The 25,709-nt window shown below is 38.3% G+C and overlaps 1 protein-coding gene across 6 annotated transcripts in view; it reads left to right on the forward strand.

Moving 5' to 3' along the window:
- Positions 1–23,705, forward strand: part of LOC120413114 (phosphatidylinositol 3,4,5-trisphosphate 3-phosphatase and dual-specificity protein phosphatase PTEN) — a 146,135-nt gene extending 122,430 nt beyond the window's left edge. For 4 of the 6 annotated variants that reach the window (XM_039573821.2, XM_039573822.2, XM_052708865.1 and 1 more), the window contains 4 exons: positions 5,433–5,620; positions 5,683–5,977; positions 6,049–6,146; positions 9,215–11,617. In XM_039573821.2, the coding sequence (XP_039429755.1) occupies positions 5,433–5,620; positions 5,683–5,977; positions 6,049–6,146; positions 9,215–11,137 (2,504 nt within the window). In that variant the 3' untranslated portion in view covers positions 11,138–11,617. Of the gene's footprint in view, positions 1–5,432; positions 5,621–5,682; positions 5,978–6,048; positions 6,147–9,214; positions 11,618–16,760; positions 22,449–22,766 lie in introns of those variants that run through there. The other 2 variants (XM_039573823.2, XM_039573825.2) reach the window with 2 other exon arrangements.
- Positions 23,706–25,709: the final 2,004 nt, after the last annotated feature.

The following is a 25,709-nucleotide window of genomic DNA, read 5'->3' on the forward strand; positions in this document are numbered from 1 at the left end:
GGATAGATTTTCTTATTTCTACCTTAGATTATAAGGAAACTCTCAAATCTAGAAAATGAAGTTACAAAAAAATGTCGATTTGTAAAACTTTCTTTTATAAGTGTGATGACATTTCAAAGACAGTTCAGGCAACAGTATTTCAAAAAATCAAACACTCACAAACACACTAACTTTGCCAGGGCGACTGTTTATATTATTGGTTGGCGTTATCGCGCGAGCGTGTCACTCTCTCGCGAATGTTATGAGGCTTTTTTTATGACACACGAAAACGGTCGCCTCGTGGACGTTTCCAGTGTGCCATGTGCCGATGTGTGTTTGTGTGTGTGCGAGCACCATGTGGTAGACTGTACGGCTCAGCTGTTTGTTCCAGTGACCGGCTGTACGCTGCCGGCCGGCATTTCGTTATCACTGGTTTTATCTACTCAGTTGTTAATTATACCAGAAATAAGTATGGTAAATGTTCGGGATATGATTTTTTTGTAATTGCGTGGTGGAAGGTTACTGCAAACTTTAATACTAAAAGTGGGGTTTTGAGAATAAATACTTTGCAAAAACAATCAAAAAAGATTAAAATATTGGTCACTTTTTCGTTTGACACTTTTTTAGTTTGTACCCCGTTGGTTGGTCAAAGTCAAACTAAAAAGTGACGAACTGTCACTTTTTACACGGCGCTCATGCAAACTATCAAAACAAACGTTTGGTAGTGTGTGTGAACTCCGTGTAGAAGGGATGTCAAACTAAAAAGTGACCCCGTTCGTTTGACAACAGTTGGTGTCAAACCAACGGGGTTTGTGTGTAGTTGAATTTTAAATTTTTTCGATGTAATTTTATCTCAATTGATGGGGAATAAGTGTAAATTTAAAAATTTTAGAAGTAAAATAACCTATATTTTCTGAAACAAAATTAAAAAATTAGTTCGCATTCCTGGATGCAATTACTACAGGTTGGCCACTACGTTTTAAATATGAAATTCTGGGGTTTTTTCATTTTTTTTCGAGACAAACCGGTATTCTTACCGAAAAGTTTTTACATTAAAAAAATAATGTTTTTTTCTTAACATTTTTTGAATTCACTGAAATTTTGTGACTTGACATGAAAAACCAATTTACAACATTAGTTCGTAATTTGATAGCAATAAAAATATTAAAACAGACATTGGACACTGTGCAATAGGGTGACAAAAAAAGGATTATGGGGATACCCCCTGGTTCGATTCCTAAGGCAAACGTGGAAAATTTGAGCAAAATCTGTTAAGGATCGCTGTAGATCGTTAAAAGTTGGCGAAAAAAAATCTGTTCATGCAATAACATCTTTTCGACAAAATTACAGAACGTTACATTTCACTTTATAATCTCCCACTTGACATTCCGGGAAAAAAAGTTTTTTTTTTGCTTTTCTCCATACATTTTTTTACTTCAAAAATTCCGATACGAAATTTAACGTTCAATAGCGAGCCAGAATTTTCCACCGTACTGTGCATGCAAAAAGACCACGAAAAGTTTCAAAAATCGGTGCCGTAAACCGGGGTTGACTTTCAAAGTTTTGAGATTTTTCCGCAAAATGAATAATGCTAATCAAATACGTTCTGAATTGTATGGAATCATACTGACCGTGGTAGAGATGTGTTTAAAGTACTTCTAGAAGAAGTTTTCATAAAATTTTGAAATGTTTGAAAAGTTAGATAACTAACTTAAGTATTTCTTTAATACTCTCAAAGTGTTATGATTTTCTTAATGCACATGAATTTGAGTAGGAAAACTCAATGCATTTTAGGATTCTTTGGATTCTTTGGAGGAGAATAGCTTAATTTGTAAATCGTAAATATTATTTGTTTTGAAAAATAATTTATAGGCATTTTCAATAGAACAAAATTGATTTAAAATGTGAAAACTTTTGATTCGTGCTTCGAATTCAGTTTAAGATGCAATTACCTAACATTTATTTGTATTTTTTTAAAAAGCTTATATACTTAGTTTATTAAATATACAAATTGATTTTTTTTTATTGAACACTATATAAGCAACCTAAGTGATGGTAAATTTGACGTAAAATTTAAATTTGAACAGCTTAAATCTGATTTTAACATGAAAAAGTCACCCCGGAAATCAACATAAGAATTTTTAACGCAGCTATTTTTTTAAACACCATTGATTTTTTTCGAAAATAGTTCATGGACCTTGTGTGGACTACCCCAGTACATGTTTTAAAAATAATAATCATGATACAAACCTTATCAGTTCGAAAATATTTCGAAAATAAATTGGAATCTTATCAATGTCACCCCGGTTTACGGTACCTTGATACAGATTTTTTCTGTATGATTTTAAATCCTCTACAAAACTGTTGGTATTGACGAAAAATCTTGAAAAAAAATTAAGTGTAAATAATCACCCTATTTTTTTTACACGTAAACGGAAGTTATTATACCATTGTAATTTTTGATTATTGAGAAAGTCATCTCTTTAGATAATTAACAAAATTTTTGAAACAAAACAAAACTTGAAAGTGCTATGATATTTTTTTGACAAATCGTAATTTTTCGAAAACGTCTAAAATAAAGTCAAACATTGTGTTTTTGCTTAATTTATTAAATGAAGGCTCAAATTTAAAGTCAACAAGAAATACATTTTTGTGTTCATGTTTAATTAACTTTAAAGTCATTGTTTGCATAAAAAGTATTTTTTTACCAGCAGAAGTCAAAATCAACCCTGACCAACCCTGAAAAAAGTCTAAAAAATGCATTATTCAAAATATTAAAAATACCTTTCTTTCAGAAGATAAGAAAATTTTAAATATTGTTTACTTTTTGACATAGAAATCAATATGAAATGTTTTGATAGGTATTCTACTGTAGAAAGATTCCTAAGCAAATATTTCAAAATATCCTAAATTCTCAATGCGCTCAGAGCTTGAAAATATATTGTTTTAAAAGGTAAACAACTGTAATATTGATTTATATCTCAAATGATTTTTTAATTTAGACAAAAATTTTGAATAGAATGCTTTATAATTACGAAATACCGATTGTATTGAAACAATAAAAAAAGTCCAAAACTTTTTTTCGTAAAATCGCGATAACTCGTGATGTTTATATCAAAATTTTTGTAATTGTCTGCTCTACAACTTTGTAGAACATTGTTACACTCTAAAAAATTATCCTGCAAAGTTAGAAAAAACACGAAATTTTAAAATGAAAATTTTTGTTCTAAATGAAAAAATGACCCTTCTGGGTCAATGTAGATTCGAAAAGAACATTAAATTTCCCATAAAATGACATGTTCCAAAAAATTTTACAGTCGAGTAACGGAAAATGGGAGAATTTTTAAAACTTTTTTAGTGTTTTTTTCGATGAAAAATACGTTTTTTCGGAATTCTGAGTACGCCATCAAATCGGGCGTCTAATTTTACATAAAAGTCCCTTTGACACCAAATTTCTATCTCATCACCGTTTCAGGCTGCAAATTATTGAAAAACACCTCTTTTTTTCGCATGTTCAAAAATGAAAGGGGTCGTACCGCCCCTCCGTCACGAGATATCAAAAAACGGACCTCGGATTCGTGATCAGGGACAAAAGTTACCCCTTAGGACAAAGTTTCACGCAAATCGAAGAGGGGTCGGGGCAACTTTTCCCGATTTCGTGTGAGTTGGTAGAGAATTACCCTTATAGAAAATTTATATTTTTAACAAAGCGTGGTCGCTGCCGGTAGCGGCGATGCGACCCAGCAAGGAGTCACCGGGGAAGACCTCTTCACCCTGCCGGAGTTCTTTGCTCTCGCGGAGGAGATGATGACGCGGTTTCGGAGCTGCCGTAACAAGGCGGAGCAATTTCTGGCCCTCGGGGAGCTGATGATCAAGCACATCTATAAAGGATAAAAAATTGTGATCTAGTTTTAAGCTTTCTCTATTTCTATCCCCTTTCCCTTGCAATTTTAGTAAGTTTTTTTTTCTTATCTTTTTCTTACTTTCGGTAACCCTTTAACTACAAGCAACAATTGTTCGAAAATGGATTATGATGTAACACACAGCTGAAAGGAACTCCAAAACTCTGTAATGAACCTCAAAAGAACTTATTGTATCTTGATTATTCACCATTAAAACCGAATTGAATTGAATTGAATATTTTTAACAAGACAGTATTTAAGAAAGTAAAGATGCTTTGGTGGGTGGTCAAAATCAGACTTTAACATGTTTCAATATTATCACTTAGTCCTATTACAAAGTTATGCTTGTTAAGAAAATACTTTTTTTAAAAAAGCATTTAACTTGAAGAATAAAATGCAACTATTTTTGAAAAAAAAAGTTTTTTATTATAAATGAATTTGTTTAATTCGAATGCACATGCAAAAAAATCACGTTCACAGCTTGGAGATATGTACTTTAATGAAATTAATTTTGATTTATGATTATTTGTCGTTTACGTCACATTGTGAGAAAATCTCATGTTTTTTTTATGAAATTTTATGAACAAATATCGTTTTTGAGCGAGCAAAATAAAAATCTTCAAAATATATGCCTTCTCGTTTGTAATCATAGTAGCCCATGTTTTGTGTTAAAAACGCTTATATACTAAGAATTTTGAAAATTCGTCACTTTTTGTTCACTAAAATGCAAATATCTCGGCTTTGCGTGGACATAAATTGAATGTTAAAAAAAGCAAAATGATCCTCGTAAAATTTCCTATAAGCTGAACGCGTTAGTTTTGGCTGCAAAATTTTTTGGCTCGTTTTGGGGAGTGATTTTTGAAATTTTTTAGCTAAAAAATACATTTTTTTCTCCCTAAAACGCCCTGCCATGCTCAAACACAAGCTTTTATGGACCATGTCTGTACAGGCATTTGTTCAGGGGACATTAAACTATAACTTGAAGACCACGGCGACCAAATTTGAATGATTTTAGTATGATTTGTACGCGCATTTCTGAAAAATACTCGAAAAAAGCACTTTTTTCATTCAAGCTTCGCGCGCGAGTTGTAAACCATTTTTGGGAATTTTTTGTTGTATGAAAACATTGTTCCTGACATCCTAATCTATCATTCTAGGGGTGAGCACCAAAGATTTGACAACTTTTCATTTTTTTGGGACGCCCTAGTGATCAGGGACAAAAGTTACCCCTTAGGACAAAGTTTCACGCAAATCGAAGAGGGGTCGGGGCAACTTTTCCCGATTTCGTGTGAGTTGGTAGAGAATTACCCTTATAGAAAATTTATATTTTTAACAAGACAGTATTTAAGAAAGTAAAGATGCTTTGGCGGGTGGTCAAAATCAGACTTTAACATGTTTCAATATTATCACTTAGTCCTATTACAAAGTTATGCTTGTTAAGAAAATACTTTTTTTAAAAAAGCATTTAACTTGAAGAATAAAATGTATCGCCTAGTGTTTCACAGTAAATTAACCCCGTTTTTCTCGTTCTCCTCTTTTACTCCCTCCCAGGAACCATGATCTGCTGCTACCTGCTGTACAGCCGGCAGTTCCAGACGGCGGACGAGGCGCTCCACTACTACGCACAGCGACGCACAAGCGACGCCAAGGGCGTCACCATTCCGTCCCAGCGGCGGTACGTCGAGTACTACGCCACGCTGCTGAGGAGCAACGAAACCTACCAGCCGGTGCAGCTTTACGTATGATCAATTTCTATCAGGTTGAAACCATTCAACTAATGCTTACTTCTTTGTCATTCTAGATCTGCGAGATCCGGCTCACGGGGACGGTCAACATCCGGGAGGGCACGATCAACGTGTCCGGCGAGACGCCCAAGCCGCTGCCCGAGTTCCGGCGGACGGATGACACCGGGGGTGGTGGAGGTGGCCTTGTTGGCGGTGGTCAATCGCCGCCGTACACGATGCTGGCCAAGATGGACTACTGCATGCCGCTGTCCGGTGACGTGAAGATCGAGTTCGTCAAGAGTTCGGTGCTACGGAAGGAGAAACGGTGCCACTTTTGGTTCAACACGTACTTTGTGGAGCGAGCCGCCAAGAGTGAGTTGTTTGAATTTGTGGTGTTTAAACAATTTTTGACTAATTTGTGTTCTTTGGTTTTGAACTTGTAGAAGACGCCGAAGGAAACCTCTTGCTACCGCTTAGCAAAACGGAAATCGACGACGCTCACAAGGACAAGCACCACAAGGAGTACCCTAACAACTTTTCAGTGAGTAACACGAGAGATTTATCTGAAATTGAAAAAAATCATAGAAATTGTTTACATTTTTACTCATAGAATAAGTTTTCATTTTACGGAAATTCCGATCACCTTCCCCATGACTGCATTCAAACGAATGCGACACCATACAGCATCGTACGAGGAAGAAAAGAGAGGTCGGGAGAGAAAAAAGAGGGAGAGCATGTGCCTTTGTTTCGGGCGGCTGCTTGAGTGCCGAGCTCGGTTTTGTTCGTTTCAACTTCGTGTCAGTTCACCGGCGGTCGTTTTCTTGACAGGCACTCTGTGTCGTTGTCGAAGATGAATGAAAGATGAATCACTCGAAAAATTGACTCCTCAATTTGACCTCCTAGACCCACCTTCATTTATACATATCGATTCAGAATCTTGAGCCGAGCAAAATTCTGCGCATTGTATATGTCTGTAAGTCCGTACACCGAAAAATATGCACTCGATTATCTCCGGACTGGCTTATCCGATTTGGACCGATTTGATCTCATTTGATCCGTCTTGGGGTCGCATAAGACCCTAGTTAATATTATGAAGTTTAGAAAAGTACTTCAAAAGTTATGCTAAAAAACGGGTTTGGCTAATGTTTGGATGATCGTAAAAAGGGAGGTTTTTGTAAGAAAACCCATCTTGTTATATTTCAAGGTATTTGATAGACCTTCCCAATGAGCCTAAAACATTGGAGATCTGACAAACCTATTAGTTTTTAGCACTTAAGTGATATTTATACACTTTTTGAAGGCCGGATCTCAGATATTACGATGAATCAAAGATCTGGCAACCCTATCAAAAGTTATAAGCATTCGGTGCTATTTATACACTTTATAGAGGCCGGATCTTCGATATTTTGTAACGACAGACTAGCTGGTACTTTGTAGAAAATAGAGTTTTTGGGGAAAAGGGTTTTAATTATGAGCAACAGGAGCTAATTTGCACGGCTAGCTACTTCTCAGGGCAATTCTTGGAGAACGAACGATAATTTGGCACTTACCCGATCACTATCAACCTCACAATCGTCTTCTCTCTCGTGTGCGGCATATAGAAAAGGCAAAATTAACGATCACACACGCACGGTTTATTCAAGCGCACTTTACTTTACTTTTAAGCAGAAACTTTAGTGATTTTTCGACGGTTTTGCACTTAAAACTAAAACTAATCTAAATTAAAGATTCAAAAAAAGAGAATTTAACACGTTTGGGATGGGTTTTAGGGGTTTATTTTAGCTGGAACAAAACGGAGCGCGAACAATCCCACGATGGCATGCACGTTGAGGCCGTCCCGCGGTTGGGGCTCTTCTGCAGGTCGCGATACACGACCGGATAGCTGAAGGCCGGGATGAAGGTATTGTAGAGAGAGCAAGCAAGTCAAGGGGGAACAGACATACCTCGATCAGCCACTCGTCCTTCGCAAGATGGCGGATAACGGCGGCGTCCACGCCTGCCGGGCCTGGGTTTTTCGTCGACGACCGTGACTTTGGTCGGCGGGGCATTCTCACTAGTGAGAACAAGGGTTTCCAGGATTGTGGGACCATATGTTGATGGTTGGTCTTGACGGCCTCGAACGGTGACACTAGATTTTCGGTATCACTCGCGCACTTTAGTTCTTCTGGGTGGATCCAAATGATCCAATTATTTGGTGTGGGAGGCTTGCTTAAACTTGTTATAAATCAGGCATACGCAACAGGATCGTCCCTCTAACTCTCACCAGGTGATCATCTGGGTAGAAACGCGCGGTTTACGTGTACTCGGACACTCCCCGCTGACCTTCCCAACACACTATCCACTCGGGTGGATTTCGTGAATACCGTTCAACTAAACGCCTGATTTTAACTTTTTGTTAATTCAACTCGCACACGCGGCTAATTAACTCGTTCGAGGAACCACAATCCGGATCGTACTAGTGTCGGCTATTAGATAGCAAAAGAGGACGAGTTTAGGGCTTCGGGGCCCTTTTATATCCTCCGCTCTCCGAGGTAGTCTGTCCCACTTCTCTCTTTCCCATAGATTCTGCTGGTCATCTTATGCTTTTCGAAGTCCAAACGCAAAGTTTGAATTTCCCAATCTCGCCATACTGGAACGCCGCAACTACCTAACTCCCTACACCTAGTGGTTGTGCATGAGAGCGGCGCGTCTTTGTTAGTAATCCTAACCATTAGCTAAGAGGCCTTAATTCTAATGTAAGTTTAATACATGATTTTTTAATCGAATCATGATTTACCAACCAATTAGTGATTATTGGTAATAATGAACTGCCCTTTTAAATCTAAGATCTGTTGCTCAACTCACTCTCATGCATTGGAAATGAACCTTCATCATAGTGAAGTAGGCTGCGATTTCGGTACGCAAGCAAAGCAAATTTTATAGCGAAAATATGTAGATGTAATGTACTTAGTCTATAAAAAAAAAACAAAATATTTCATATTTGGGCAGATAATGATCGAATTGGAACCCATCGGTTACAATTTTAATAAAAACATTGTCCGGATCTGTCATGCAAACCAACGTTGGATGAGTTATGAAAAGGCCTTTCTAACGCGTTCAAAAGTTTGAAGATCTCATGAAACATTGAATGATGATGCAATTCTGTATTCTTTATATGAATGTGAGGAAGGCATCAACCACCTAAAAAAGGTGTAATGAGTCTAAAATGATTGAGAATTTTTCATACATTACATAGTATATTTTTTCTCACTATTAACCACAAATATGATTCGTTGTATTAGAACTAGTTTAAGACTCTGAAAGGCCGATCGGCCATTTGGCGGCCATATTTGTTTTATAAAAACATTCAAATCTTGATTCAGAATGTTTCAATCAAAAAATGGTTTTATTTGTGTTGTTTGTAGAAACATTTTACATATCGTGATTATTTTTTCATTTCAATTTACTATTTCTGGACCCCGAATTCAGAACAATCATTGACAGTCATTGCCCCAAAAGTGAAAGACACCATCTACCACCTTAAGCACGATTTGAGGGTTTTTTCTGATTCACCCTAGTTTTATAAAATCAGTCAAGTATATTTTTAATCTCCCATTTTTCCCCTTCCAGGTCGAACTCGTGCTCCGGAGGGTACCGAACGGCAGCAAATATTCGGAGAGTGTGAGTCTGAAAAAATGCCATCCACCACCGATGCACCAGCAGCAGCATCATCAGCAGCAGCACCCGCTCCACCCGGTGGGCCTCGCCATGACCAACAACAGTTCCCCGCTGATCCGGTCCAGCTTGGAGAACAACCGGCAAGTCCCACCGCCGCACCACCAACAGCCTCCCCCGTTGTCCTATCAGCAACACATTGCCCAGCAGCAGCAGCAACAGCAGCAGTACCAACAGTCGATTCACCGGTCGCAAGTTGGCGGTGATCCGTACCGGGCGGCGATGATCAAGCAGCAAAACAGCTACAACGAGGGTGGCTATCTGGGGCAGCAACCGTTGCAGAACAATCACAACCAGCAGCAGCAGCAGCTTCAGCACCACCTGGAGTACTCGGGCACGTCCAGCTCGGAGTCGTCGACGGAGGAGGAAGGATGGGATTCCGGTGAGTGTCCAACGCAACTACTAGAATCGCCCGCGAAAGCGGCAAACTTGTTGTACTATCGAAACGATAACTATTACTACGGTAGCTGTAGTAGCAGCAGTCCCACCTCCTCCGGTCCCTCCTCGTCCGCATCACATCCTAATCCCACCGCTACAACCACCACAACCGCAATCTCCACGGTCAGCTGTAACAGTAGTAGTAGTAGTGTCAGTAAGATCCGTGAACCGAGCGTCGCGGAAAGCGCTAGTAACAGTAGCAGTAGTGGTAAACTTAGTCATAATACTGTCAGTAGTTCAAACTTAAACCAACCATTAGCTAATACAACAACCATCAGCAGCAGCAGCAGCAGTAGCAGTAGAAGTAGCGTTAAGCCTGCCGTAGTAGTGCCTGAACCCTTTAAACCTCCCCGTGCAAGCAACGGCAAGCTTCCCGTAGAACCACTAACAGCCGTTGCTTGTCCCTCTACCTCTTCTGCTAACGCTAACGCCTCCGCTTGGCCCTCTATCGGGTTGCGACGGAAGAAGAAGAAATCCTTCAAATCGACTTCCGCGCGAAACTTTGCTCTGGCCACGAGCGCTTCCGTCGCATCGGCTTCCACCAAATCCGGCAAGGGTCGCTTCCGTTCGTTCCGCTGGCTGAAGAACATGCGCGGCGATCCTAACCTCAAAAAGGTGCTCGCAACCAGCGGTGACATCGTGACGCTCACGAACGCCGGCCGACCCGTTGAGGAACCCGATCCGGCTATTCCGTCGACTCCCCCTCCCAGCCCAACGATAAACGCCCTCATCGTGAACGCCACTGAACGGTTCCTCTCATCGTCCGGCGAAAACCTTCTCTCGTTGGACTATTACTCGTCAATTTGTGATAAACAGCTTAGCTTCGAGTCCCCGTGCAAAAGCCCAGGCCATCTGATGAAGCTGAATCTCTCCCGGCGGCCCCCCGCTCCTCCCCCCTCCGAACCCGACTGTCCCGTCGTGGTCGCCAAGCCCAGCGAGCAACGGCTCAAGATCGGTTTCGAAGTGACGCCCTCCCCCAGCCCCACCAGTCCGCAGTCAGACAACCCCTTCGTCGTCGTAACGACCAGCGATCCGGACCCGCAACTCCTCAACCCGCTTCCCCCCACCACCACCAGCAAAGCCCACAACCTGGTTCCGCGCTCCGAAAATGCCAGCTTCTGCGACCGCATCCTGCAAACGTTCGTCGCCGGCATCAGCCCCCGCAAGTCTTCCGGCGAACACGACCTCCAACTCCCTCCGCCTCCTACCAGCTCCAGCAGTACCCACAACAGTCCGCTGGTGGCTCGGGCCGTCAGCCGCTGCTCGTCGTTTTCGCTGCGCGAGCTTGGCCAAGAGCTGCGGTCGGTCATCAAAGCGCAACCCGCGGCCGCGGCCAAACCTCCGGCATCCAACCAGGAAGAACCTCCGAAGAAGGAGTGACCCGCCCCATTCCTCCCCCGCCCTTCTCTACACCCGCGGCTGTGCTACGTGTGAATGCATGAGTGTCCTTTGTGTGCGTGCGTGTTTTTTCTGTATGTGTGAGCGCCCACCCCCCAGTTTATGACGTAGTTATTTAGTAGAACCAAAATAGGAACATTTTTTTCTGTTTGTGCACACAAAATTACGTCTGTCGAATGAACGAGATATATGGAACAACTTAATTGGAAGGTTCGGTTTAACGTTTAAGAGATTTTTAGTTCTATTATTTTATTTTGTTGTAGCCGTTAAGAACCTTTTATACATCACTATTATTATACACGAGATGAGCAACAAAAAAAGCTGAATAAGAACAATTTTGTCCACAAATAACGTTGCAGCGCTTTTCATTTCCGTCGTCTCTTCTTTTTCGTTTGGGCTATCTTCTTTCGACTCCCTACTCCCTCTATCCCCCGCAAAAGCAAACCTTCTTACACACACACTTACACACTAAATCGCAAGCTGCTCAAAACATCCAATAACTGAAAAAAAAAACGCGAAACAAAAAATCAACCAATATCTATCTTTTTCTGTATTCTTACCCCCTGTCCATCGTAAAGGTAACGTCACTATTTGCCGCTAAAGCTAACAACAACACATTCAACAAACATACGCGCGTGACAATTGTGTAGGGTGGAACATTACACCTACACAAACGAAAAAGGTATATCTAAAATGTGTGTGCTTACAACAGAAAACAAAAAAAAACACATTTTAAATCGCACCAAACAGAGTTGCACTTTCCAACGGGGCTAGTTTTTATTTCTTTCCGTCATTGTCACGCTGTCGTTCATTGCTGCTGTATTTAAGCAACTCGATGTTAGTAAAAAGCCATCATTGTTAGCTGTAATCATAGCCATCTTTCTCATTCAACTCATCATCTCTTATGTTATAGAAGCTATTGTTTCATATCTTTAGTTAGAAGACAAAGAATTTGTTGCTTACAGCAACATTCCCCATAAATAATTTAAAATTGCAATCATGGGACTATTGCAATCACTTAAAATGATGTTATGAGCAATTCTCTGAGACATTGAAGAGCAATTTTTTTCTCAAATTTGATCTGGCTAAAACTTTGCGAGTGTTTTCACTTTATGTGTGTATGTGATCCAATCCAATATCCGGTGGCCGGCAGCGAAGTTATGGGAAAGTATAGTTTATATCAGGCTTGGATTATGCTGATACAGCTTATCTTAGTTCCGGGTATTTGATGGTGACAGCCTGACGGACGATTCCGAGATCACACCTGTCCAGTTGTTTTGCCATCATTAGTTTCCAAAATATCTAAATATTGACGAAAATTTTATTTTTTGCGAATTTTTTTTTTTTTGTGCTGTACATTTGAATTTTATGAAAATTCAAAACTTTTTTAAACAAGCTCAAACATGCTAAATATGATTATCAATGCAGAAAAATGCATAGATTGTTTTCAGTTGATTAGATTGCTATTCTCATGGAAATTTTGAAGTTTTTTGGAAAAAAAAATTTCCCCCCTGATTTTTCAGACCAATTTTGAAGGAGAGGGGGGGGGGCGACATAAACTTTGAAAAATATTTGCAACGGCCTAAATTACAATTTTTTTTTTCATTGTTTCATCACTGCCATTTCGGCCGCCATCTTGGATTTAAACATTTTTCATCGGTCTACCTTCAGAATTAAGACAACGAAATTATTTTCTTGATTCGATTATCCGAAGTGGAATTTTTCTAAGGCATTCGGATAATCGAGTCTGGACTGTATTAAAATAACTTTAACTATTACAAAAAAGAACCTTTTGCATGATATATAGACCGAAAAATCCTACTTTTTAGTAATGTGTTCGTGATTGTTCTCATTCTTAGAAACATAAGCACTGTTCCTGTTTCCTGGATGGAGAGATACAACGTTTTGATAATAAAATCAGTGTTTTTCGACGCGCCAAAAAACATCTATTTAAACTAAATCAAGACTAACATTTAAAAAAGATCAAATATTTAACACTACGCCCTCTTGAAATGTGATGGTTGGTTCCAAAATATAAGAAATATTTTTTCGATAGGATCAGAAAATTTCACAAATCTTTCTGTTTCTGAGATATTGGTATTAGAAAATGGGAAATTCTTCGCCAACTCACACAGCAGTTGCCCCGACCCCTCTTCGATTTGCGTGAAACTTTGTCCTAAGGGGTAACTTTTGTCCCTGATCACGAATCCGAGGTCCGTTTTTTGATATCTCGTGACGGAGGGACGGTACGACCCCTTCCATTTTTGAACATGCGAAAAAAGAGGTGTTTTTCAATAATTTGCAGCCTGAAACTGAAACGGTGATGAGATAGAAATTTGGTGTCAAAGGGACCTTTATGAAAAATTAGACGCCCGATTTGATGGCGTACTCAGAATTCCGAAAAACTTATTTTTTATAGAAAAAAACACTAAAAAAGTTTTAAAAATTCTCCCATTTTCCGTTACTCGACTGTAAAATTTTTTGGAACATGTCATTTTATGGGAAATTTAATGTACTTTTCGAATCTTCATTGACCCAGAAGGGTCATTTTTTCATTTAGAACAAAAATTTTCATTTTCAAATTTCGTGTTTTTTCTAACTTTGCAGGGTTATTTTTTAGAGTGTAACAATGTTCTACAAAGTTGTAGAGCAGACAAATACAAAAATTTTGATATATAGACATAAGGGGTTTGCTTATAAACATCACGAGTTATCGTGATTTTACGAAAAAAAGTTTTGAAAAAGTTACTTTTTGGTTCTAAATGAAAAAATGACCCTTCTGGGTCAACGTAGATTCGAAAAGAACATTAAATTTCCCATAAAATGACATGTTCCAAAAAATTTTACAGTCAAGTAACGGAAAATGGGAGAATTTTAAAAACTTTTTTTGTGTTTTTTTCGATGAAAAATACGTTTTTCGGAATTCTGAGTACGCCATCAAATCGGGCGTCTAATTTTACGTAAAAGTCCTTTTGACACTAAATTTCTATCTCATCACCGTTTCAGGCTGCAAATTACTGAAAACACCTCTTTTTTCGCATGTTCAAAAATGAAAGGGGTCGTACCGCCCCTCCGTCACGAGATATCAAAAAACGGACCTCGGATTCGTGATCAGGGACAAAAGTTACCCCTTAGGACAAAGTTTCACGCAAATCGAAGAGGGGTCGGGGCAACTTTTCCCGATTTCGTGTGAGTTGGTAGAGAATTACCCAAATATAAGGCAGTTTGGATGAGACTTAACTTCAATTCTTTTGTTTCTTTTTCTTTTATTTGCTATATTTCAGCAACGAGAGGTTCAATATTCAATGTATTTTAGTCCATTTTATTGGAAATTGTTTTAAATTTCCGGAAAAAGTCCTTTGTCAAAATTCAGGGATGAACAAACATTGACACTATTTCAATAAATAAAAAAATAATAATTTTGCAGATTAAATTAAACATTAGGTGGCTAAGTTTTTAAAAGGTTAATTAAAATTTCGATTGCGAATTTGATTTTATATTAAAATGAGAATGTTTTTTTGAGTGATTTAAAAAAACATTATTTTTTTTCAAAAAATCATAAATCGGAGGCCATAATTTGTCCATACTTTTCTATGGTTCAAAGCTTGCGGTTTAACATTTTACATATAAAAAAAATCAATAATATTGATTTTGGGAAAAAAAAATTGTGAAAAAAAAGTTAATAAAAAAAATCGGCAAACTTTTATTCCGTGAACATTTTTTTTTCTCAGAATATTAATACCTACAACGTTGCTTAAGAAAACTTTTATTCTGTGATCCAATTATTTTTCTGAATATCAAAGCCTACCCTGCCCATAATTGAAAATTCGGCTATTATGCCAAATCAAGTATTCCGAGAAAAACGCCTTATAGTGTTTGTCACCAAATCTCCGTCAAGGCAATATCCCACAAGAGTGGCATATTAGCCGGTTGGTTTTTCACAGCCAAAAGCGGGTGCCAAATCCAAACACTATTTTAGTGAAACTCAAGTTTTAGAAGATGTGTTTGCCAAAAGTGGATATTTGCCGTTTTTTTCAATGGTGGGCAGTACAACCATGCCGATCAGAGAATTCTTTCAAAAGATAAAGATTTTCGAACTCAAACATTCTTAGTTTGTGGGTGTTCCAAATATGTGGGATGACTGAATCGTTTTTTTGACCCATAGTCACTCCCACTGACGGTTCTGAATATTTTGAAATGAGTTCAAATAAAGTTTAAATGCCAAGAAGCATACTCCGAAATTTAACTTATCATGTTCTAGTTGATCTGTTAATGTGCAACCTACACAGAAAAAAAAATGATGTAATATTACATCGGGAATTGGTGAATAATCATCAGTTTTTGATGAATATTCATCAGGCTCATATTTTTACACATTTTTTATGTAATATTTCTCAAAAAGAGGGAATATTCAACCATCCAAATTTTCCACCTTTCAAAATTTAACTTTTTTTCTGTGTATGAAAAAGACGCTGGCCGGCAGAGAAATTATGGTAAAGTATACACGCTCGTTCAAAATCACTCAGTTTCCAGTCAAAACCGAACCTACTCAGAAATGAGTAAAGAGGGCATCTGTCAGATTTGAGTAAATTACACTCAGAATTCAACGAAAACTGAGTGGTATTCACCCAGATCTGGGTATTACACGGATAGAAATCCTGTAAGCAAATCCGGTAACTCTATGTTGTTGAATTTATAAACAGGGAAATGTATTCAAAATCGTCAATTTTTTTTTTCGATTTCGGTGTAAATATTTTCAAATTTGACGTTCATTGTCGTTCAAAATCGAAACAACAACATTGAGTTACCGGATTTGCTTACATGATTTCTATCCGTGTAAGTGGTGTTATATTTTTTTTAGTTATGCCGAAAACTGTTTGTTTCAACAAACAAAACGTAAAAAAAAGTTTTGTCCACTTGCAAGTAAAAATAAAAAAAGCTAAATTTTTACTTAGGGCCATCAATAAACCACGTGGACACTTTAGAGGGAGGGAGAAAGGAGGTGTTTGCGATTGTTCACGCTTTTTATAAAAAAGATTACTTGGTCATAATCCGTTGTTTATTTGAACTAAGGACCACGCAGAAGTTCATTCGATTTCATTTTTGAAACGTAAATAATAATTTCAGAAGTATTTCCTATGCAGATTGCTAGATTTCTTCTTGGTTCTATTTATCCGTGGGTTCAATTTTATTTCAGTTCAATACATAATATCACCATGAATTTGCGCCAGAGAACCTTTAATATACAAGCAGATTGATTTTATTTAAGTTATGGTGACTTATGAGGGAGGGTTGCGCTTTATTTCTGCGTTCATATTTGTTTGATGGATAAAAATATGTTGTACAGAGAATTCATCGGTCCATCGGTATCATTTTTTTATCTGTCCCGATCAGTGCTAACCATTCATCCGCTAATCAGGCTTTCTCTGGGTAGTTTTTAAGTTTAAGTTTTTCTGTTCCTTCACCAATCAAACCAACCATCCGCCGCCCACCAGCCAACCAACCAACCACCCACAATTCAAAACCTCCTCCACCCTCTCCACCCGGTACTGTGTTGTTGTGTCACGCCAGTGCTAACGCCATACCTTTCAACACCCACCAACAGGGACCGCAATCCGTCAACACCAACACCACCACCACCGTCACCACCACGCCCATCACCACAACCTCCATCAACAACCATCCGGTGACTACCCAGTTCCGGCCAGTGGCAGCAACCGGACCCAGCCCGTCCCGTCTGTGGCGCCGTCGTCCTCGCCGGCGTCGTCGCCCATTAAAAAGTCGGCCTCGGCCGTCGAGTCTGCGGTCACGAGTGCGGCCTCCAAACTCAACAGCAAACTGCGACGCATGTCGACCAACGCGATCTTTAGCTTTAGTACGCATAACAGCAACCACACTACTAGTAACACTAACTGTAAGTCTAACAATAAACCTAGTACTAGTGACGGCGTTAGCGTTAGCGTTAGCAATAAATGTGATATTTTCAATCGTGGGTCCGCGGTTTTCAACCGCTCCTCAAACCCGGCCAGTCCGGCCAAACAGGTCGTGCGGAGCGTGAGCAACGACCCGCAGATCCCCGCCGGGGCGTCCCACGTGGCGGCACCACCCTCGGAGGGTGCCCCGGCCACCATGTCGCCAAGACGCGACTCGCTGCCCATCATCGGCAGTCTGCTGTCGTCCTTTTCGTCCTCGTCGGTGTCCTCCTCGAACTCGTCCTCGCTGTCGTCGTCCACGTTCGGCACGGGCAGCTGCAGCAACAGCCACGTGGCCACCACTGGGGCCGCCCACGTGGGCCCGCCAAAAACCGCGAGCCGCAAGCTGCAGTCTCTGTTTTCCGTTAGCTCCTGCTACAACGGAGGTGCGTCGTTGTCCGCTAGGGACGACGACGATGACGAAGACGGTGACACGCCGATTGTCGCGATCCGGAACGTGGCCGTTGCTGCTGCCGCTGCTGCCAAGGTGGCCGCGGGGAACGCGGGTGGTGTTGGTGATGACGGCGTCGGTTATTTGGTCCGTAAGGACGTGGGTGACGAAAGCCGCAGCGACAGTGGCCGCAGCAGTACCGAGATTGTACCGCAGAATGGGCAACTGTTCTAGGGTGGGATGGGTTGGTTTAGATGGTGTTCGCGTGGCATTGATTGGTTTGTTGTGGGGAGGCGTCTCGAATTAATGAATTACTGAGAAGTGGGTTACGGTTGGAAGTAATTTCCAATGAGTTCAATAAATACATGATGACGAATTTGAAAAATAATCCAAGTTTTATAAAATCTCAGTTTACTAATGAACTTGAAATTACCGTAAACCGGGGTGACTTTGATAGGATTTCAATTTATTTTTGGAATATTTTCCAACTGGTAAGGCTTGTCTTGAGAATATTATTTTTAAAACATGTACTGGGGTAGCCCACACATGGTCCATATACCTTTTTGGAAAAAAAGTTTTTTCAATAGTGTTTTAAAAAATAGTTACGTTAAAAATTCTTTTTTTGAATTCCGGGGTGACTTTGATAGTCATAGTTTTTGTTGTTAAAATCAGATTAAAGGTGTTCAAACTTTATTTTTACGTCAAATGTAACATTACTAAGGTTGCTAATTTAGTTTTCTAGAAAAAAAATCAATGTTTATATTTAGTTAAAAAACGAAGTTGACTTTATAGCTGTCGGCCACCATTGCTAGTACCGACCACTAGTGTCTTCCTTTTTATCTATAAGGACTTCGCCGCCCTGGGCTCCTAAGTGTATGAAAGTATGGCACGGAGCGACGGCGCCGAATACCCATATTTACACAAAGAATTTTAGAGCGCCCGCCGCGGGATTCGAACCGGCGACCTCTGGATTGGAGTCCAGTGCGCGGTCCGATTGATCCACACGGGCGGGACGTTAGTTAACTAAGTTTATAAGCTTTTTAACAAAATACATATAAATTTTAGGTAAAATTGTTTAAAAGTCAGAATTTTGCCTGAAATTCGTTAAAACTTTTTATGTTTTTAAAATTATCGATTAATATTGCATTTAAAACTGAATTAGAAGCAAAAATCAAAAGTTTCCACATTTTATATGAAATTTGTTCAACTGAAAATGCCTATGAAACAAGAGATTTTTATTTAATTATGTTTCAAAAACACATAATATTTATTATTTACAAACTTATTCAACCTTCTCTTAGTGGAAAATTGTCCAAAGAATCCGAAAATGCATTCCGTTTTCCGATTCAAAATTATGTTCGTTGAGAAAAACATGACACTTTGAGAAGATTTAAATAATGTTTTTCATCAACATTTTCTTAATTATAGTTAACTGACTTTTTAAACTCTTCAAAATTTTATGAAAAGTTTTTCTTGAAGTACTTTGAACACTTCTCTACCACGGTCAGTATGATTCAATACCATTCCGTACGTATTTTAGCTGTACTCTTCATTTTTTGGAAAAATCTCAAACCTATCAAAGTCACCCCGGCTATCAAAGTCACCCCGTTTTACGGTACCTCGTCTTTAAAGTGTAAGGGCTAAAGTGCTGATATGCCAACATTAGAAGCACGATGGAAATAAATGCTGTTCCCCTTAAGCTCAAATTACGGTTGTATGAAATCAATGAAATCATTCTAAAAAACCAACCATCTCCATGGTTTCAATCTGAGGAAGGGAGATTCCATGGAGGTATCTTTACTTAGAGTACTAAAGTTGCGTAGAAAAAGTACGTAAATAACTTAGTGCGGTTTTTTACAATCAAATTAGAAAACATGCTGGGCAGTTATACGTTGCTTCCCAGTTGTTTGTTTACCTTTTATATGGAAACGTCAACTTACCGTAGATTTTGAAATTTTGCATACCATACGTCAAGTTTCTTATTTGATTACTTTTCCATTGTAGAAGAGATTTATTTCCATTGGTTCATATTCCTAAGCTAAGTGCAATTTTCTAAGTAAAGTAGATAGGTCATGATTTCATTGCATTTTTACTCAAAATTTGAGATACCTACTCTAAAACCTCGAAGGTTTGACATGTTTTAGTTAGACACATATTTAATGTTAGTTTAATGTTTTAATGTTTGACAAAATCGAACTAAAAAATAATGAACTGTCATTTATCAAAGCGCTCACACAAACTATCAAAACAAACGTTTGGTAGTGTGTGCGAGCGCTGTGTTAAAAGGTTTGGCAACAATCAGTGTCAATCAGTATCGGGGTTTTAGTGTATTATTTTATGGCTAGAATCAACTTTAATAAAATTCAGTCGATTGGAGCAGCTTCTACGTTGACTTTCAAATAGTTGGACTAAGCAATCGAATTAAGAAAAAATGACTTTTTGAGTTGTTATGCTCAAATATGAACCGTGAATGGTACAAAGCGATCTGGGAATTTGAATCCAAGATGGCATCCAATATGGCGTTGCTAAAGTATCAATTGTTTGTTTATTTTTTCAACATTTCAATGGAACCATTAAATTGAACATTTAGCTTTAGCGATAAAATCAAGCAAAACAATGTAAATGGGCCAATGTCAGTTTGTAAACAAAGAATGTATCCTGATCACTTCAGTGGGTGTATACATTAGGTGTGAGCAAAATGCACTCTTTGTTTACAAACTCACATTGGTCTTGTTTACAAATTACATTGTTTTGCTTAAAATGCGTAAAAACGTTGTTTGGGACATTACAAAATTTATTGCATACTTGTGTTCAAATAAATAGTAGAGGATATTAGTTTAAACATGGCCAGAGTTGATTTAAAAAAATCAAACTATTGGTAAAATTACATGAAAATACTTGTAAACAGATTTTTTTTTTAATAAGAGTTCTCCTTTCCAATGTTTTTGGAATTTTGATTTTGGTTTGCTAATAGATTTTATCGAATTTCTAGATCGAAGCCCTTCTAGAGGCTAGGTTGAGTCTAAGAGAGTTGACTTATTCAGGGTCATGTAACTTAAAATGTTTGCTTACAATAATAAATTAAAAATACGAGTATTTTTTCACGGTTCGATTGTTCGAGAATTGAGTCTGAATTTTGCTTAATTTGGCATAAAAACCGGATGAACAATTATGTGCAGCAGAATTAAACATATTTTTTTTTAATATTTCCCATATTTTACTGATTTTAGATGTGACCAATTCTCTACGAAAACAGCTGATGTCGTGCATTAAGAAAATTAGCAGTTATTGAAGGAGGCAAAGAAGGGCAAAGTTATAGGCATTGGTGAGGACTATTCAGAAAAAAATGTATTCTGTAAAAAATCCGATTTTTCAATCACCATTATTTTACAAAAAATAAATTTCTTAAATCCATGTCTTTTTTTTTTTAATTTTGTGATATGTTTTAGAGGACAAAAAACCGCAACTTTTTAGCCATAGAAAGGTATGGACAAAAATGTTGCCGCCCAGGTATGATTTAAAAAAATCTTTTTGCTGTTTTTTTTTTGTGAAAATGATGAATTTTACTCGATTTTTCTACTTCAGTTTTTGATTTGACGAAGCACATCAACCAGAGCTTTTGCACCAAGATTTATGTTAAAGACATTTTAGTATCTTCAAACATACGGGGACAATCGATCGAAATCCTCTAAAGTACTTTCAACAAAATAATTTACAACAAATTTACTTGGTTGCTTTACACCCTAAAATCAAATTTGCAATCGAAATATACTTTACAGATTTTTGATAAAGGGCACCGTTTTGAAGACATAGCTACTCAAAGCTTAATTTTTACTGAAAAATTTCAGTTTTTTTATTTGTTTTAAAAGTGTCTATGATTTCCATTGCAGAAAATATGTTTTCCAAAAGTTGGGAACCACCCTATCTCGGCTAAGACCATAAATAACTAACGCCCAAACAATCAAGCCACAATTTTTATTTTAAATTGCCGCGTGAACTCGCGACCCCGATGCGTTTAGATTTCCCACGAAGATTTCCCCCACGAGGACGTTGAGGACGCCACCGGTCACAAATTTTGGAGGGGGGCGTCAAAAGATTTGGACGCCCTCAAAACAAACAATTTTCATAAAACGAAAAAAAAAACAAATAAGCATATTGGGTGATGTCAACGAAAAGCAAAAGTACGAAAACTTCGTTACGAAGTAAAACAAAACAGTAAATTGGAGGTTAGGAACAGGAAGCTTGCAAATGCAAGTTGACGAACGAACGAACGTTAGACGTTTACTTAGCTAGGTTTTTACTAGATTTTTACACGATTTGCGCCGCGTGATAACGATGATTTTTTTTTTGTGCGGCTTTATTGAGAACTGGTTACTTTATTTGGTTTACGTGGAGCCGTTTAGCAGACTTTATTTGGTTGATTATGGATTCTATAAGTTCAAATTAATTCAATTGCCAAGAATGCATTGCAGATGTAACACAATTTAGTAGCGTTAGTTTGACGTTCGTCAAACGAATGTGCCACGAAGCATTGAAAAGTGTTAAATCTGTAACATCCGTGAGCACTACACTACAACAATACAACAATCAATAGACATGGAATTTTTGTTATCAACTTGCCAATGATTTCACCGCTAAACTAGCTATTGCTTCCTAGTTTTAAGGGCGATCACGCATAAACCAGTGTGGCTGTAGTAGTATGGTTCAAAGTAACAAATTCGAAATTATAACAAATACAACAATAAACAAAACAAAACAAAAAACGAATAGCCGTCAGTTATTGGATGTTTACATGTAGCGCGCGCAAAGCGAACAACAATGTGTTGACAACTCTGTATTTGTTGTGTCTGTGCTGAAGGATTCCCTCTTGGAAACAACCCCTCTCGCTTAGTGGAAACCACATTTTCGCAACCTTACACACACACACACACGCAAAACAAAACAAAAATACAAAAAGGCTTTGTACATCTCTGTATTCTGTACCCTATTTGGAACCACACATTCTTTGTACAACAGTGAACAACAGTCGACGATTCTACAGTGAAGAAGTTTGAGAAGTACAAATAAATGTTAAGTAAATGAGTAAAGCGTTTGTTTCATTCCCTCCTCAGGTTGAAAACTTCACTTTGTTACCTCAAAACCCCCATTGTTGATCAACTCTTTTCCATCTCTGTATCTTCTTTTCCCACACATGCTAACATTCCCACCCTACTAACACTCGAACCGACAACGCTAACGGTTCTGGCAGTCAACTCGCCCGAGAGTCTCGTCCGCTACCGGTTGCTGTCGGAGCCGGAAATCGTGAATCTGCTCGTGACCAACGGCACCACGGCCTCGGCACCGTCCTCACCACCTGGCCACCGCCACGAAGCCGACGGCGACGAAGACGAGGAGGACGATGACGGTGGCTCGTCCAGCTGTCAATCGCCGCCATCTTCGTCCGCTGGCGTCGCCGGTCAGACTAACGCCTCTACTAACGCTTCCACTAACACTTCTGCCAACAGTAGCCTGGTGCAGGCGTAATAGTGTCGGTGTGTGTTCGACGGGGGAGACCGTTGACACTAATACATGCAGACGTACACGTGCATAGATGACGTAGCGCCAGAATTTATTACAACGCTTGCCAGTTTTTTGATGCGGGTTGTGCAAAGGTCTTACTGTTACAACTTTTAGCGCTAACATTAACAATACTTATCAAACACAGGACAAGGGAATCCGTTCATTAAAGCCAAACAAATTATAACACAAACGTAGAATGAAATGAAAACAAACCGACCCACACTCACGAAACACCAACAACACAAACACACTCAAACGCGAACACACTCATACACGCGCGAACAAATCTGCATCCGGTTCCATTTATACAAACGTCATTTAACCAATAGATTATACGAAACAATAGACGCATGTAACACAAACACAAACGTTTAGAACGCCTATCTTGAACACATTTTTAACCCGCAATCAAACTCACAACAAACACACGTAACGACACACATTCGAAGACGACCGTTTTTTGTACCATAACAAATACCGTGTACTAACAAATTAGAGCAACCCCGATTAACAAGCAAGTGTATTGCAATCTGTGACAAAGTATGATGAATACAAAGCAAGTTTATTAAGAAAAAAAATAACAAAAAAAAAACACTGTAATCAGTAGTAGTTGTACGTTTCGAACAAATGATAAAAAAAAACTGCGCGGTTAGAGTTACAAAAAAATGTACCAATAAAAATGTGAATTTAATTACAAAATCAAAATATTGACAAGAAAAAAAGAAACTAACGCGGCGAGTGTTGTTATTTCGCTTTTGTTTGTTAATCTTTTTGAGTTTCTGAGAGTGGATCGATTTGGTAAGAAGAGGTAAGGTGCAATTTGTTTTTTTTTGTATCTATTAAATTTGCTGATGGCACATACATGGCATGGCAGACAAATAGGCGGTGATCTCTTTTTGAATCATTCGAACACGAATTTAACGGTCGATTTGAATGTTCAAAACCAAAGTCAATGGGTTAATTGGGTTTTTTGTAGATTCTTTTTAATATTAACTTACGTTTTTCTTGGCATATCGGGTTTACCAGAAGAGCGTTTGGCAGAATTGGTCCAAGGCACCAGGGACGTTGAAATTACTTGTTAGTTTTGTTTTGTTTTATTAGTCTTTCTCATTTTGAAAAATCTTGTTTCCTTTTTTAACAGATAATTTTATTTTTCTTTACTTTTTCCTTTTTTTGAATATTTATTTCTCAGAAAAGCTTTTCACGGCTGTTCACGGCGTGAAAAGCCTGATATTTGACACCATGAACGAAGGGCTTTTACCCGACTTGTTGCGGAGTTCGTCGAAATATTTCGTCGGGGTCTAAAGTAACTTTTTTTTCTTACGTTTTTTTCGATTTTAAAGGATTTTTCTTTAGAAAAGTCGATGAAAATCGATGGGCTCATATTCATATCCATCACCCTTCATATGAATATGCCTCTAAAGAGACTCTGAATTGACTCTGAATATGCCTCTAAAGAGACTCTGAATTACAGATTTGACCTCAAATAAAAAGTTTCCAAACCAAATTTACCAGATTTCTAGCTTCCAAGCTGGAAACCTCAATAAGACCGAAATATAATCTTTTCGTTGTACAATTTGTCATGAAAGTACAACAACAAACTGCCCAGATACAAATTTGAGCATAAAATACTGCTAAACTGAAAATATTTCATTTAAAAGCTAAAAAAAACCCGATTTAATATCACCAGAGGTGAAATAGAGCCTTTCTTACAAAATGATGAAACTCCGAGAAATATATTGGAGTAATTAAATTTTCAGAAACATAATGATACCACTCAGTGAGAATTTTACCTAAAGCTTCGAATCTTTTTAGGCTAAACCTCAAATGTAATTTTTTTTTAATTTCAGAGGTACATTATTTGTCGCAAGATATTTAAATTTAATTAAGAAAACATATTGGATTGAAATTATTAGAAAAAAAAATAAAGGGTACTCAGTCTTTATTGTTAGTCTATGATTAACTTAAAAAAATATGTATCGCTATTGCACTTTGTCGATCTATTATCAGAAGCAAGAAAGAACACTTTCACGCGCAGCGTAAAACGCGCAAGCGTAAAAGCGCTGGCGTTGAAGCTTCGACTTGACGAATTGCCGGGACTTCGAATTTGATGTTCAGTATATGATTTTGTATAAATCCAAAAATTGAATGGGAAAAAATAGGGTAAAAATAAGACGAAAAACACTAAAATGGCTATATCTCTGGAAATACATTTTGGAAAAGCTTCAAATTTTGGGCCCAAGCAGTTTATGGCGCATGTTTTCGAATGGCTTTTTGTTTGAAACTGAATTCGTTTAATTTGATAATGTTATCTGTAAAATAGTCCAAAAAAAACCTCTAAAAATGGCTTTGACCACATTTACTGGTCGAAAATTGTGAATCGAAAAATAAAATGTTCGTCTCCGACCCCACGGCTACAGATCTGATTTATAAAAATTGTGGGTTTTACGAGCGGTTTTCCAGTGATGGAAGACACAAATTTTTAAGAACGGATACAGACATCGCTCATGTATTTCAGAAAAAGAGCTCTCAAAAATCAGACTTTGAGTTCCGGGTTTCGGGCCAAAATTCAATCGAAAGAGCGCATCTTAACCTTCAATTTAGTAATAGGATTTTTTCCTGGGACGAATCC

Source organism: Culex pipiens, chromosome 2 (assembly GCF_016801865.2).
Source record: "Culex pipiens pallens isolate TS chromosome 2, TS_CPP_V2, whole genome shotgun sequence".
In the NCBI taxonomy this organism is placed as follows: Eukaryota; Metazoa; Arthropoda; class Insecta; order Diptera; family Culicidae; genus Culex; species Culex pipiens.